The sequence below is a fragment of the Engraulis encrasicolus genome, chromosome 1, assembly GCF_034702125.1.
Source record: "Engraulis encrasicolus isolate BLACKSEA-1 chromosome 1, IST_EnEncr_1.0, whole genome shotgun sequence".
Classification (NCBI taxonomy): domain Eukaryota; kingdom Metazoa; phylum Chordata; class Actinopteri; order Clupeiformes; family Engraulidae; genus Engraulis; species Engraulis encrasicolus.
The window spans coordinates 55,333,113-55,349,334 of record NC_085857.1 but is presented as its reverse complement, the minus strand read 5'-3'; the positions used below and the strand labels follow the sequence as shown (position 1 = coordinate 55,349,334).

General features: G+C 42.3%; 1 protein-coding gene across 1 annotated transcript in view; it reads right to left on the bottom strand.

The window, feature by feature from the left end:
* Window positions 1-3,728: 3,728 nt before the first annotated feature.
* LOC134455264 (zinc finger protein 665-like) overlaps window positions 3,729-16,222 on the bottom strand; it is a 34,596-nt gene continuing 22,102 nt past the window's right edge. Inside the window, exons 8-9 of the mRNA XM_063206287.1 lie at window positions 13,739-13,966; window positions 3,729-4,860 (exon numbers count right to left, since the gene is read on the bottom strand). Of these exons, the coding sequence (XP_063062357.1) occupies window positions 4,516-4,860; window positions 13,739-13,966 (573 nt within the window). The 3' untranslated portion in view covers window positions 3,729-4,515. The remainder of the gene's footprint in view (window positions 4,861-13,738; window positions 13,967-16,222) is intronic.

The window sequence follows — 16,222 nt, the reverse complement described above, 5'->3', positions numbered from 1 at the left end:
AGACAGAAAGAGGGATCTTCAGCCATTCCTCTTTGCAGAATCTCTCTAAATCATCCAGAGACCTGGGTCCTCTCCTCTGTACTCTCCTCTTCAGCTCACCCCACAGGTTCTCAATGGGGTTGAGGTCAGGGGACTGAGATGGCCATGGGAGGAGCTTGATTTTGTGTCTGGTGAACCATTTCTGTGTAGATTTGGCCATATGTTTAGGGTCATTGTCTTGCTGAAAGACCCAGTGACGACCCAGCTTCAGCTTTCGGGCAACAGATTTTGATTTAAAATGTCCTGGTATTTCAAAGCATTCATGATGCCATGCACCCTAACAAGGTTCCCAGGGCCTTTGGAAGCGAAACAGCCCCACAGCATCACTGACCCACCCCCATACTTCACAGTGGGTATGAGGTGCTTTTCAGCATGCGCATCTTTCGTGGTACGCCAGACCCACTTAGAGTGTTTGTTGCCAAAAAGCTCAATCTTGGTCTCATCTGACCAAAGCACACGGTCCCAGTTGAAGCCCCAATACCGCTTGGCGAACTCCAGACGCTTGCGTTTATGATTGTGAGTGAGGAAAGGTTTTCTCCGTGCATGCCTCCCAAACAGCTTGTTGGCGTGTAGACAGCGCCTGATGGTTGATTTGGAGACTTTGTGACCCCAGGATGCTACCATTTGTTCTAATTCTGTAACAGTGAGCTTTGGAGATCTTTTGATTTCTCTTACCATCCTCCTCACTGTGCGTGGTGGCAAAACAAACTTGGGTCCTCGTCCAGGCTTATTTACCACTGTTCCAGTCGTTTTGAACTTCTTAATTATTCCTCTCACAGTGGATATGGGCAGCTGCAGTTGAGTGGCAATCTTCTTGTAGCCTCTGCCTGACCTGTGAAGGTTGACGCACATCTGCCTCACTTGTATGCTGTGTTCCTTGGTCTTTCCCATGTTTAAGAGTGGATAAGAGAAATGGCCTCGGTGTCACGTCATATTTATACCCCAGGGAAACAGGAAGTGATGAATTACTAATTAAATGTTCCTACATACTCTGGTAAACTTTGTAAACTACTGTAGAAATGACAGAAATGCTTCAATTATATTTATTTCCTGGGAATTGTTAAGGGTGCCAATAATTGTGGAACAGGTGATTTAATGAAAAATAATTATTTTTTAGTCAGGGATTTTTTTATTTTCTTACAATTCATTTGAGTTGAAGGCTACATTTTCCTACAATTTTCAGTGTGACAGTATTCTTCTGCAATAAACACTGAATTTATTTTAAGGCTTTTAACACATCTCAACCAGGGGTGCCAATAATTATGGAGGGCACTGTAGTTAACTCTCTACCTGCTTTCTTAGTGTTCCTGGGTCATGTTACGGTAAACCCTCCTCTCCCTTCCACTACATGGCCATATTTACTGTCTACTTTACAGTAGTTAGTTACAGACCGTCTGTCTGCCTTTGAACACATCAACAGGAGCTGCAATCTCTACCAGCTTTACCCTCCATGTGTATCTGGCTTACGGTAAACTCTCCTCCTCTCTCCACTTCATCAACCCACCCTCAGAAGCTGCCGTTATCACCACAAACCACAACTCTCTACCTGTTATCACTACAGCCCCAACTGTCTGCCTGCATTTAGCTGTAGTCAGCTGCTACCCATAATCATCACGGTCACAGTCACCTGTTAGCGCTGTGCAACACTGTCCTACACACAAACACCTGATACACAGCACATATCTTCTTGAGTGCCCCTCAACCCCCGTCACCCCCACCCCCACCCCCAGACCAGTCATAGGCCACACATCTGAACTGCCTTTTTGTATACAGGTACTGCTAGTATAAAGGGTCGTAGGCATCTGTGGGATGGAGGTTGCTAAGTGCCAAGGGAGATTTGCCAGACACTATCCCAGGGGTGGGGAACCTATGTCTCGAGGGCCGTTTACTGCCCTTGAGGCAGTTTTATCCGACCCCTGATGTAATTTTATGCAGCTTCACATGAAATTTTATGCATGAAATAGGACATATTTCATAAAGGAATCTTAGAAAATGTATTTGCAATACAACTCAGTTACTGTATATTCAGGGGACCTAGAGAAGGTGGTATCTGTTTTAAAGCTGGCTGCCATCAATATAGGTCTAAATTGCTGGGGGACATGCCGGTTTGTCTTCATAGTACAGTCCTTGGATGACTTCTACGACCCTTGAATGAATTTGAAGTGGCCCTTCGAATGAAAAAGGTTCCCCACCCCTGCACTATCCAGTCAATAGTGAGAAACGTTGCTGTGTCAAAATGTAGGTGTCTTTGGGAAATTCTAATGGCCAGTAGGCTAGCAGACAAATGAACATTTTATATTACAATACATTTAGCTGACGCTTTTATCCAGAGCGACTTTCAATTACTATTTCTCAGGGTATTGGTTACAGTCCCTGGAGCAATGTGGGGTTGAGTGCACTGCTCAAGGTCACTTTAGCCATGGATGCAGGTGTAGGGAGAGGTCAGGTGGGATTCAAACCTACAACCCCCAGATTGAAAGACCAACTCCCTAACCGTTAGGCCATGGCTGCCCAGACAATGACATGTAGCATAGTAGCAAAGACATGTAGCATAGTATCTGAGTTTGATTTACGTATGCGGCTAAACAACTTTTCATTCATCCAGTGTTGGACAGGTTAGGCTACTTGGGAAATCAAATGCATGATGCATGCCTCCCATGATTTACTACTGTGAGTAGCTCATTCTGAACACTTGATGGGTTTTAAATGCGATGGCTATCTCATAATAGTTGGATTGCTGCGCAGACAGAATCGAAAGCCAGGCAACTAGAATGAGCCATTTCACACTATGGCTAAGCCAACAGGTAATGCACTGCTGCGGCCATGAAGTGTGTAAAATGTTTACTTCATAAGTCACAACATGAGAACGTCATACAGCCAGACCTCAACACCAGCCAAATGCTGGTGAAATTTCAGTTTGGCTGGTAGAAAAATGAACTAGAGCCTAACCACTTTGACCCATTAGTGAGTGTGCCGGGCTACTAATCATAGCTGGGCTACAATTATTTTACAAGACAATTTTCACTTTGACCCATTAGTGAGTGTGTGCTGACTGGGCTAGTAATAGCTACAAACCATTTGATGTTAATTTAGAACCCTGCATACAGCCCGTTAGAAATGTTATGCTTACAATACTGCTGTAGTGATGTGTGTAACAACATGGTAATGACACACTTAACTGATGTAGTACTGATGTAGTAGTGATGTGTGTGTGTGTGTGTGTCTGTTTGTAGCCTATGAGTGTGAAAGACCATCTACGATGAGTGTATGGCATTAAAACACTTGGCAAAACCTATGAAAATATATTGACATAAATGCAAAAATTGGCATTGAGAATGTTTAAAGGCCAACTTCCGATAAAAAAAAATGTTTTACTCACTCCTTTTGAAAAACGGACGGTCACCCCAAGTTGAACTCACATGCAAGGCTTAATAGTGGTGGGAGCCAATCAGAGATGGATATCCACGAGAAACCCGGAAAACCCTCTCGTTTGTGCACAAGCACCTTGCTAACTTGCAAAAACGGCTTGAAACAAAGCAACCACAAGGTTTTTTGTTTTGTTTTTTTTACAGGACCAACGCATAACGCATTCAATACAATGGGGAACACAGCAGCATTAAGGAAATAACGATGAGAGGACATATTTAATAAAAAGTCATAATCATATTCTGTATACTTTGCAAATGTTTTATTAGTCTATTCTGTGGACTTTCAAGAACACTAGGCAAGAAACACCTCAGGAGGTCTGGCCAATGGTGCCAGTGGAATGAAATGAGCCAACGATTCACCTGGTAACAATGGAAACCCCCACACCTTGGAGACAGATGGGGGGTGGTCAGTTTCAACTACAAAAAGGAGATAAACTATGGAAACACAGGATTTTTTTCTGTTGTTGCTGTTAGGGTAAGGTCTCAGGAGGCCAGAATTCAAAATGCTTTAGGTCAGATGCTTTGGATAAATAAACCCGTTAAAATCAAGAATTGGACACCATGCTCTCTGACTCTTTAAAAAGAACATGCTGGATTCTAGACAACACATAGAACGTTTGAAAAAAGATTTTTAAACGGTTTTATAAAGCTTGGAGTAGAATGGCTAAAATCAAACACCTAGTAATGCCTTACATAGTTATGTGTGTGTGTTTCATGCCATATCATGGTAATCACTCTACTGTGTTCTGTTGGAGCCGCACATGGGCCTACTGGAATTCAGCTGATCATGGTTGAGTCTGGAGTGGTCCAATGGGTTTTCAAATAACAGCAATTGCAATGAGGCATTTATGTAGTATGTGATGTAGTCCTTCAGATTAGCTGGACCTGTCAAATATTCGGAATAGTCATTTCTGGTCAGAGTCAGTTCTGTGACGTGAATTTTGAGGGGCCCCTTTAAGCCAAAAGTGCCCGGGCCCTATTTCTGACCTAGTCCAGCCCTGACTTCACATCATGTCGTAGGTCTGGACTACCAACACCTTACGTCTGTTCACTTTGTGGGACTGAACTGCCCCAATTCCTGCACTGTTGCCTGGTGATTCTGCTCCAAGTCGTGCACATTCACCTGGTGACTCTGCCCCTGCATGTTGTTGTGCATTTTCGCCTGGTGTTCCTTCCGGCTTCGGCTGTAGGCGAATTTCTCCCCGCAGACGCTGCAGTGGTAGCGTTTCTGGACCGTGTGGTCCTGCCCCTGCATGATGTTGTGCATTTTCGCCAGGTGATTTTGCAGGCTCCGGTTGTAGGCAAATTTCTCCCCGCAGACGCTGCACTCGTATCGTTTCTCACGCGTGTGGGTCCTCTGGTGCTTGCGCAAGTAGTTTGCACAGTCGAACACCTTTGAATGAATGAATGAATGAATGAATGAATGAATGAATGAATGAATGAATGAATGAATGACATTACATTACATTACATTACATTTGGCAGATGCTTTTTAACGTGTGAAAGCATCAGTTCTCCCATGTTGACGTCGGGGGGATAGATTAGTTAGGATATATTAGTTTAGGATGCTCAGCAAAGGTGAATTGACAAGAATTTGTTAGTTTGTACAGAACATCTCTGAGTTTCCAAAGACAGATGTCAACACTTAGCCTAGAAATCTAGACGCCGTACAGCAAAAAGCTGTACCAGGGTCTAGGAGGGCTGGGCAGCAGTGTGGGCGGGATAAACGGTTGCTTCAGCACTCAACGCCACGCAATTGGATGGCAAACAACCAATCCCCACACACTTCTGTGTAACGTCACAGCTGTCTTGTGAAGCGGCAACTCCGAGGCGTCGTAGCAGTGAATGCGTGTGATCACCACAGCCACAAACAAGTTTCCCAATAAATCGTGTTTTCACTTACATAGTTCAAAAATGCCTCGTTTTCAACCACACAGACCTCCTTGATCAACCAGCGAAATGTTGAGCAATTTGGGGCTTGTTAAATGGTCATATTTATGATTGTTGTCAACATGGCATGTTCAGTGTTAGCTAGCTAGCTGTATACCCAGCCGGCCGGGGAACGTCCTGCGTTGTGAGCGACAATCAGGGAATCTGCGTGTGATGACCACAGCCACAAAAGTGTCCTAATAAATCGTGTTTTCACTTATACAGTTCAAAAATGCCTCGTTTTCAACCACATGGCCCTCCTTGATCAACCAGCGAAATGTTGAGCCATTTGGGCTTGTTAAATGGTTATATTTATGATTGTTGTCAATGGCATGTTCGGTGTTAGCTAGCTAGCTGTATACCCATAACTAATACACGGATACCAAGCTCTGTGTAATTGACGACAGATTGGCTAGCCGCTAGCTCGGTAGACTAGGTGTCATTCCCATCTATTTAGTAAGCGACTTACAGACTTCCAAAGCTCCCAAATGTCTCGTTTTTAATGACATGGATCTTACTAGAATTTGGGGCAGGCATATAATACAAGGCTGACGACAGGTTAGCTAGCCACTAGCTTGGTAGACTATGTAATTCCCATCTATTTAGTAAGCTACTGAAAGACTTTCAAAGCTCCCAAATGTCTCGTTTTTAATGGCATGTGATTGTGTCTTATTAGAAATTGGGGCAGCAATTTCATTCTACACCTACAGTAGTGGTCTGATAATAGCGTGTGATCTGGTTCTGTAAAATGCTCAACTTAGCTTACCGAGCTAGTTTAAAACATCGAATGATCAAATGGTAATGTGTTGTGATTTGTGTCCGATAAGTTCATGGTGTATTATTACATCAATCCATGTCAGACACGAAATGTATTATCATCCAGGCTTTTTAAATTAAGTGAACACTTTCGTGCTGTACGTAGCACGGACGGACACCATGCTTCTTCTTAGAAAGTTTCCTGTTTACTAAGTAGCCTGGCCCACCTCGCGATTTGATTGGCCCTGTCATCGGATAACTTTCAGCCTCGCAAAACGACCGGGGTCCGCTAGACTGCCCCCGGGAGCAAATTCAATTTGCGGTCGCTAGGGGCGTCTAGATTTCTAGGCTAGTCAACACAGCTATTTTTTTTAACATGACATTTCTCCACTTTCTATGAAATACTTTGAAATTTAATTACTTCTCCCAATTTTCTTCTTTGAAATACAATGTGCAGTGGATGCAAAGTGTCCTCAAGCATTTTGGGGCATTGAAGTGCAATTTATTTGAAGAATTTTGACATTTACTCATCTTTGTGAAGGCACTGCTATTTTTATGCACACAACTGTACGTGTTTTGATGTCCTCTGCCAGAATCTACAATTTACTGAAAATAGCCAGACAAATAATGAGGCATTGAATGACAAAAATGTGTACAAACTTTTGGCCTGTACTGCATGTATCTAAATATACAGTATGCATAATATTTAAATTACATTACACTCACTGGCCACTTTAATAGGAACACCTTTACAACTGTTCACTGAGGCAAACTCCTGATCAGCCAATCACATGGTGCCAAGTCTATACATCATAATGGAGAGGAAAGGTTATTTAAATGAAGAAACTTCAAACTTTTTTTCGTTTCCCAAAAATAAAGTAAGAAAAAACTACAGTAAGCTGTGTATGGTGTCCCCAGAATTTTCTTCGTTGTTCACCTTTTCCTGCATCACACAACATGGATCGACCCTGCCTCACAACATCAACATTTCAGGCTGGAGATTACATTACATTACATAATGGCATAAGATTTTTTTCTTAGCAATACTCTACCAGAGTATTGTTGCAGGCAGTTCAGGCAATTCTGAAGGCAAAACGGGATCCAACCCAGCACTAGTGAGGTGTTCCTAATTAATTAGCCGGTGAGTGTGTATAATTGAGTACCTTTCCACAAATGGGGAAAGGGTGCGCCACTTTCTACCCATGTGATGCTGCCTCAGGTTATTCAGGCTTAGAAGTAGGCATTATATATATATATATATATATATATATATATATATATATATATATATATATATATATATATATATATATACATACAGTGCCCTCCATAATTATTGGCACCCCTGGTTGAGATGTGTTTTTTAGCTTCCAATTATTTTATTTTTTTTCTAAATAATATGGGACCTTAATGGAAAAAAAAGAGAAAAATCCAACCTTCAATACAAGTGCATTTATTCAGTGGGGAAAAAATCCCACATAAAGAAATAATTATTTGACATCAAATAATGTGTCACAATTATTAGTGGTTTATTGGTGTTAATATTTTGTACAACCCCCTTTTGCCAACAAAACAGCACCTAATCTTCTCCTATAATGTTGCACAAGATGGGAAAAGACAGAAAGAGGGATCTTCAGCCATTCCTCTTTGCAGAATCTCTCTAAATCATCCAGAGACCTGGGTCCTCTCCTCTGTACTCTCCTCTTCAGCTCACCCCACAGGTTCTCAATGGGGTTGAGGTCAGGGGACTGAGATGGCCATGGGAGGAGCTTGATTTTGTGTCTGGTGAACCATTTCTGTGTAGATTTGGCCATATGTTTAGGGTCATTGTCTTGCTGAAAGACCCAGTGACGACCCAGCTTCAGCTTTCGGGCAGAGGGCAACAGATTTTGATTTAAAATGTCCTGGTATTTCAAAGCATTCATGATGCCATGCACCCTAACAAGGTTCCCAGGGCCTTTGGAAGCGAAACAGCCCCACAGCATCACTGATCCACCCCCATACTTCACAGTGGGTATGAGGTGCTTTTCAGCATGCGCATCTTTCTTGTTACGCCAGACCCACTTAGAGTGTTTGTTGCCAAAAAGCTCAATCTTGGTCTCATCTGACCAAAGCACACGGTCCCAGTTGAAGCCCCAATACCGCTTGGCGAACTCCAGACGCTTGCGTTTATGATTGTGAGTGAGGAAGGGTTTTCTCCGTGCATGCCTCCCAAACAGCTTGTTGGCGTGTAGACAGCGCCTGATGGTTGATTTGGAGACTTTGTGACCCCAGGATGCTACCATTTGTTGTAATTCTGTAACAGTGAGCTTTAGAGATCTTTTGATGTCTCTTACCATCCTCCTCACTGTGCGTGGTGGCAAAATAAACTTGGGTCCTCGTCCAGGCTTGTTTACCACTGTTCCAGTTGTTTTGAACTTCTTAATTATTCCTCTCACAGTGGATATGGGCAGCTGCAGTTGAGTGGCAATCTTCTTGTAGCCTCTGCCTGACCTGTGAAGGTCGACGCACATCTGCCTCACTTGTATGCTGTGTTCCTTTGTCTTTCCCATGTTTAAGAGTGGATAAGAGAAATGGCCTCGGTGTCACGTCATATTTATACCCCAGGGAAACAGGAAGTGATGAATTACTAATTAAATGTTCCTACATACTCTGGTAAACTTTGTAAACTACTGAAGAAATGACAGAAATGCTTCAATTACATTTATTTCCTGGGAATTGTTAAGGGTGCCAATAATTGTGGAACAGGTGATTTAATGAAAAATAATTATTTTTTAGTCAGGGATTTTTTTATTTTCTTACAATTCATTTGAGTTGAAGGCTACATTTTCCTACAATTTTCAGTGTGACAGTATTCTTCTGCAATAAACACTGAATTTATTTTAAGGCTTTTAACACATCTCAACCAGGGGTGCCAATAATTATGGGGGGCACTGTATATATATATACGTATATACCCTACATATGAAAATATAAGGCAGAGTTTGGTACCCTTGAGACTGACAGAAAGCTGGCCATTCTGTCAGGAGAGGGGCCTCTGTCCCTTTTTGCAGCAAAGTACGTTTCACAATGCCACCTCCCGAAAGAATCGCTTTCAAAGTATTATTGCAGCTAGTCACCATCTCTTGAACCAGTGTTTCCCAACCACTGTGCCGCGGCCGTGAGAGATCATCAGGTGTGCCGTGGATTTTTTTTTTTTTTTGTGAATTTATCGTTATCAGCAAATAATGCCCATGTCATTTTCTAGTAGCCTAGTGTCTGCTGTTGACTGTCGTCCTAAGCATGAAATAATTCCTTATCACTAAGTGGCAGCAGGTAGCGAATTGCATTGATGTATCTTCAGTAGCCAAAAAACGTCCATCAGCTGCTAGTCAAAACAATCCTCCTGACGTGACTGATAGTTAACTTTGCTAGCGCTGTTTCTTCATTAATTAGGTCAGAAAACCAAAATCCTACCCTGAAACAGATTTGCTTACAACCTTACTGAAAAGTTAAACGAGTGAGGTGGTGGCATGATTGAGCACACAACGTAGTTTATTAATCCGCCTGCTTTCTAGTCGAGTGTGAGGATGCCAGACTATCCAACTGCTGGTAAGCATAATTAGCCTGGTTTTAGGGAAAGGGGAAAGCGATTACCTCCTGTTACCTCGCAGGGAAACTTGCACCTTTGTCACAAACACCCCAGGCACAATTTCCAATCAGTTTTTAATAATAATATGACCGTAACATCTTGCATTTGAAAACATGAGATTTCCGCTTTGAGTTCATGGAGCGCTGTCAAACTGTCCGACTTCTTCTGACCGACCTTGTCCTTTTGCAGCGCTGTGATTGTGGTCAAACAGCATTTTAGGGCGGGCCTCAGCCAAAGGTGAAAGACGCATAGGTTTCACATTAAGATTAAGTGAGTGAAATATACAGAGATTGATATTTGTACATATGCATCTTCAGTGAAATATTTCCCAAACGTTGCTACTGTCTTGTTACAGGCTCTCTTGTCAAGGCCTCTCTACCAGTTCTTAGTCCCCTCCTTACCAACATGATTAACACTTCTCTCCTGACAGGCATAGTTCCAAACTCCCTAAAGATTGCAGCCATCACGCCTATCCTCAAAAAAGCTGGAGCTGCAGCGGATGATTTTAAAAACTACCGTCCCATCTCAAACCTTCCCTTCATCTCCAAGCTGCTAGAGCGTACTGTGGCCTTACAGCTTCAAGAACACATGACATCATTTAGCCTATGGGAGGAACTGCAGTCTGGGCTCAGGGCTAAGCATAGCACTGAAACTGCACTAGTCAAGGTCGTAAACGACCTTTTATTAGCTGCGGATTCAGGCCATTTCAGTATCCTCCTGCTACTTGATTTAACAGCTGCTTTTGACACAGTCTGCCACAACGTCCTTCTCACAAGGCTGGAAACCCTACTGGGCATCAATGGTACTGCACTCTCATGGTTCAGGTCCTATCTAACTGGAAGAGAGCAGTTTGTCTCTATTGGTGATTTCCGGTCTCCAAATTCACTCCTCACACATGGTGTTCCACAAGGCTCAGTTTTAGGCCCCCTACTCTTCATCATCTATATTCTTCCCCTTGGTAACATTCTCCGAAAACATGGCCTAAATTTCCATTGTTATGCAGATGACACCCAAATCTACATACACACTAAACCCTCCCATCCACTCCCCCTTGCTAACTTAACAACTTGCCTCAATGAAATTAGTAATTGGATGACCCAAAATTTTCTTAAACTTAATCAAAGCAAAACCGAAGCCATCATCATCGCCACCCCATCATTACTTAGAAAGATAAACCTTTCTCAGTTCTCTATCCCTGACTATTTTACCTCCACTTCCTCTGAAGTAAAAAATCTGGGCGTCATCATCGACTCTTCGCTCTCCTTTGAATCCCATATTAAACACCTCACCAAAACTGCATTTTTCCACCTTAAAACCATCTCCAGACTCCGCCCCTCTCTCACCCCTACCTCTGCTGAGACCCTCATTCACTCTTTTGTAACCTCCAGATTAGATTATTGCAATGCCCTACTCACTGGTCTCCCCACTAAATTGATTAACCGTCTACAATACATTCAAAACTCAGCAGCTAGATTACTTACACACACCAGACCCTGGCATCACATTACCCCTATCCTCTATCAATTACACTGGCTTCCTATCCATTCACGTATCCATTTCAAAATTCTCCTCCTCGTATACAAGGCCCAGCACAACCTTGCACCCTCCTACATCACAAGTCTCCTCACCCCATACAATCCCACCCGCACACTACGATCCACTGACTCACTCCTCCTTACTGTTCCCTCCACACACCTGCGCACCATGGGCGACAGGGCATTTAGTGTTGTTGGCCCCAAACTTTGGAATTCTCTTCCACTTTCACTTCGTCAATGCTCTACACTATCTACTTTCAAATCTAAGCTAAAGACACACCTTTTCTCTTCTGCTTTTTAACTTCACTGACAGGCACTTCCACTTATTTTAATTATCAGTCTATTTTTTTTTACTTTACATATTATTTTCCCCCCTCATTTTTATTTTATTTTCAAATGCATTCTACTTCTTTTTTCTTATTTTAAAAAACATTTATTTTATTGTAAGTTACTTTTATTTCTATTTTATTCTTGCATTTTTATTACTCTCCTATTGTTAATTCACTGAAGCTTTGTTATACTTTCTCTACTGTTATGTATTTGTTTTTGATTGTAAAGTGTCCTTGGGTATTTTGAAAGGCGCTCAAAAATAAAATGTATTATATTATTATTATTATTACTGTCAGAATAAGCATTATTGTATGTAGGCTTATTCCTGCTAATAGAATGCTTTTGGACAGAATAACAATTTGTAAATTGTAGGCCTACTTTGAAGTTTGTAGCTTCCTTAAGAAGTGAACTTTAAGTGCACTTTTTATTTGAAAGAGGAAATATAAAATATGACTAAAAAATACAGTTTTGTGTTTATTTGATTGCTATTCAAGACACTTTGTAGCCGCCTATATTAACAATATAGTCATTCTTATCAGAGAATAATTTGTTTTTCATCATTTCATCATATTTGGTTGGTGGTGTGCTTCGAGATTTTTTCAAGGGGAAAAGTGTGCCTTGGCACAAAAAAGGTTGGGAAACACTGTCTTGGACGATTAGTCAACTCAAACCTCAGAAATGTTAAGCTTAGTTGGATGCATATAGAAATGTTAATTTGATGCATGTATAAATGTTAGTTGGATATACTGTATGTATAGCCATATCCATACCTTTTACCTTTATCTGTTGTGATTCCAATTATTTGTATGACTGCTTGGCAACATGACTGTATTCATATTCGTCATGCCAATAAAGCTCTTTGAATTGAATTGAATTGAATATACGTATATTATAAACACCTCTCTAATAAACACCTCTCTAATGCTGAGTTGGACCCCCTTCAGAACTGGCCTTCAGAACTGCCTGCAACAATACTTAGCTAGGCTGTGGCATTCCAACAAAGATAAATTGGTACTAGAGAAAAAGAGAAAAGATGAGTTGCGTCTGTGGGGTAGTAGTATGAAAAAACCTTCAGGCACTCATCGGTATCCAAAGTTGCAAACTTGTAGTAGAGAGAGAGAGAGGATTGGCACTCTGAAGTACGTGTTAATAGTCCTTTATTGATACATGGACACTGATAGCCGACGCTATTCGGACCTTCTTCAGGGCTAATTGAAGCCCTGAATTGATTAGCCCTGAAGAAGGTCACATTCCTCGGACTCCCTCTCTCTCCACTATAAATTGATACAAATTGGCCCAAATTGTATATCCTTATGCCAAAAAATAAATAAATCCTTATGCCATTATATCCCCAGCCTGAAACGTTGATGTAAGGCAGGGTAGACCCATGTTTTCATGTTGTTGACGCCAAATTCTGACCATTCCACCTGAGTGTTGCAGTAGATACCAAGACTCATCAGACCAGCCAACATTTTTCCAATCTTCTAGTCTCGTTCATGGTGAGCCTGTCCAAATTGTTGCCTCATTTTCCTGCTCTTAGCTGACAGGGGTGGCACCAAATGTGGTTTTCTGCTATAGCCCATTTGCCTCAAGATTTGATGCAGCTCAATGTGCTTGTAATCAGGGACTCTCTTATGCATACCTTGGTTGTAATGAGTAGTTATTTGACTAAAATATTGCCTTTTTATCAGTTCAAACCAGTCTGGCCATTTTCCTCTGACTGCTGCCATCAACAAGGCATTTTTGCCCAGAGAATCGCTGCTCACTGCATTTTTTTCTTTGTTGTACCATTCTTTGTAAACCCTAGAGATGGTTGTAGGTAAAAAACCCAGTACATCAGTGTTTTCTGAAATCAAATCAAGCCCTTTCGGCTTGACAGCCATGTCATGTTCAAAGTCATTTAAATAACCTTTCTACCCCATGATGCTTGTCTCGACCATATCCACATGCACAAATTCATTGAGTTGCCACCATGTGATTGGGTGATCAAAAATTTGCCCCAATGTGCAGGTGTAACAGGTGTTCCTAATGTAGAGGCCAGTGAGTGTATAATGCGTGTGTGTGTGTATTATTAAATTGTAAGGGAATACCTTTCCACAGAGGAGGCAAGGGTGCGACTCTTTCCGCTCGGCGTGGATTGCCATGTAATGGTCAGTCAGGTTAGTCTGGCTAGCAAACGTCTTGCCACAGACGGAGCAAAGCGCCCGTAGCTCCTCCCCCATGTGCCGACGCTTCTGGTGTTTCCGTAGCGTGCCCTCGAAGCGGAACGCTTGCCCACACGTGTTGCAGACGTAGGGCGCCTTGTCAGTGTGCACCACCTGGTGAAGAAGAGGAAGAAAAAAAAAAAACACAACACAAAACACCCAAGTTTCAGAGTTCCCTTCTCCATGAAGGCTGTGATTAACACCCCTACAGCATGCACTCGAAGCGGAACGCTTGCCCACGTGCCTAGTAAACCAGCGCCACCTGCTGGACGCCAAAACATTTTGGCTAGTGAGTGGGTCTGGCCTCGGATTGAAAACATTTTGAACACTGTGCCCTGAATCTGGCAAACCAATCACAGATTTGTTTTGAATCAAAGCGGGCGGGGTTTCAAACGTTGGGAAAGCACATTCAACGAGGAAGATCGCTGATTGGTCAGAGCGCCGGCCTATTAGGCACAGGCACAGTTTGAAAAACATCAGGTTGTTCTCATCAACAATCTTAGGATGTATCGTTCATCGGGGCCAGGCTAAATTACACATCCAGTCTCACATTTGGGCTGGTTTATCAGGCTACTTGCCCACACGTGCTACAGATGTGGGGCGCCTTATCAGTGTGCATAACAATAACAAGTCCGACAGGCGGACAACAGATGCGTCCGTCTATGCCCGTTCTGAACCTTTTTTGCCCAAACGCCCCCTTGGCCTCCTCATAACCTGTCAAGGCAATTTATCAATAAGCCTACCATGTACTGTATAAGCCTGGATTTGAAAAAGTACCATAGGATTTCAACAGTGTTGGGCAATTTACTGAAAAACTGTAATGCATTGCTGATTACATGTTACTGTCTTTTCAAAATAATCCCTTACACTACATTTAGCAATGTGGGGACCTAAGGCGAATTTAGCTTAGGGGGGCCATCGGTCCATCCCATATCACATTTTTTTTTAACATAAAATCTCTATTTTTGTTAGGCTATTTTTTTTTAATCACGATTTTTTATTTAAAATAAATAAATAATTACAAACATAAAAAACAGGCAAACATTACAATGAATTACAATGAAACATTTCAATGAATAGGCTATTTGCAATTTTGCATAGGCCTACATTAAATAAACTAAAATGTGAAATTCTCTTTTCACTTTAATATGAGAGCAGTGATGTCCCCCCCTCACTGAAGTGTTATTTCATGTGTGTGCATGATGCTGTCACCTATTTGAAGTGACGTTGATGTTGGATTTCATGGAATACTTTTAAATGCCGCTTTGGGAAGAAAACAGAGTAGGCGACAGGTGAACTGTATTTCTGTCAAAACAGTGGTTTGCAGGCGTTTGCGTTTTCACGTGGATATTGTCTTCGTGGGCCGTAACAGACAAACCGTAAGTTCCATAAACTAATCAATGAGACATTGGCTACGTGTACGTGATGTTTTTAAGTCCGATTTAATAAATGCGATTTAAATAGATCGGATTAAGAGTTATTTTGCGATGTGTATACATGGCACTTTCACTTAAATGCGATTAAACGTCTGGGGAAAATAAAGCATTGCGATTGGACTGAGGACGCACGTGCTGAGCGAGCCAAATAAGGCACGGGGGCGTGGTTCAATGCCACCGAGATGCAGGTCATCTTCCCCACGAAAATCGTTGCCTCAGGCGGACTGAAATCACAACATTTCCCCCTTTCTCCCTGGATCATTTACAATGCTACATTAGCTACCCTGTTAGCATAGAAAAACGAGTGGTCAAATGGTAATGTGGAGTAACTTTGTTGTGCTTCATTACTTTGTGGGGCACTTTTACATCAATATATGGAAGCCACAACATTTATAGTCGCTTAGGGACTTTAAATTAAGCAAAACTTTCATGTGAAAATCAACAGGAAGTGCCGCCATGTTTTTCTCACTGGCAAAGAGCTTTTGGTTTGCACGCATGAGCTCCAGGCCAAAACTGAGCGACTGCCACCTTGTGGACACAAGAGGGAATCACAAGAGGGAATCACAATTCAGAAACCCATCACGGGAGGGCGGACGGACGGACGGAAGGACGGACGGACGGACGGACGGACGGACGGACACCAAAGCCTCTTATAGAGATGCGTGGGACGCATCTAACAAGTACAGGAGGCGTACAGGATTTCATACAAGACATGCAGCTCAATGTGCTTAACAGTCAGATTCATGATTTAAAACAAATAGATGAAAATGACAAGACACCTTTCCTGAACCACTGGTTTGAATAGTTGGTCTAAGGAATTGATATTGAATCGAATTGCCATGAAGGCTGTGATTTACACCCCTGCAGCGTGCACTCGAAGCGGAACACTTTACCACATGTGGGGTGCCTCGTCCTCGTCTGTGTGCACCACCTG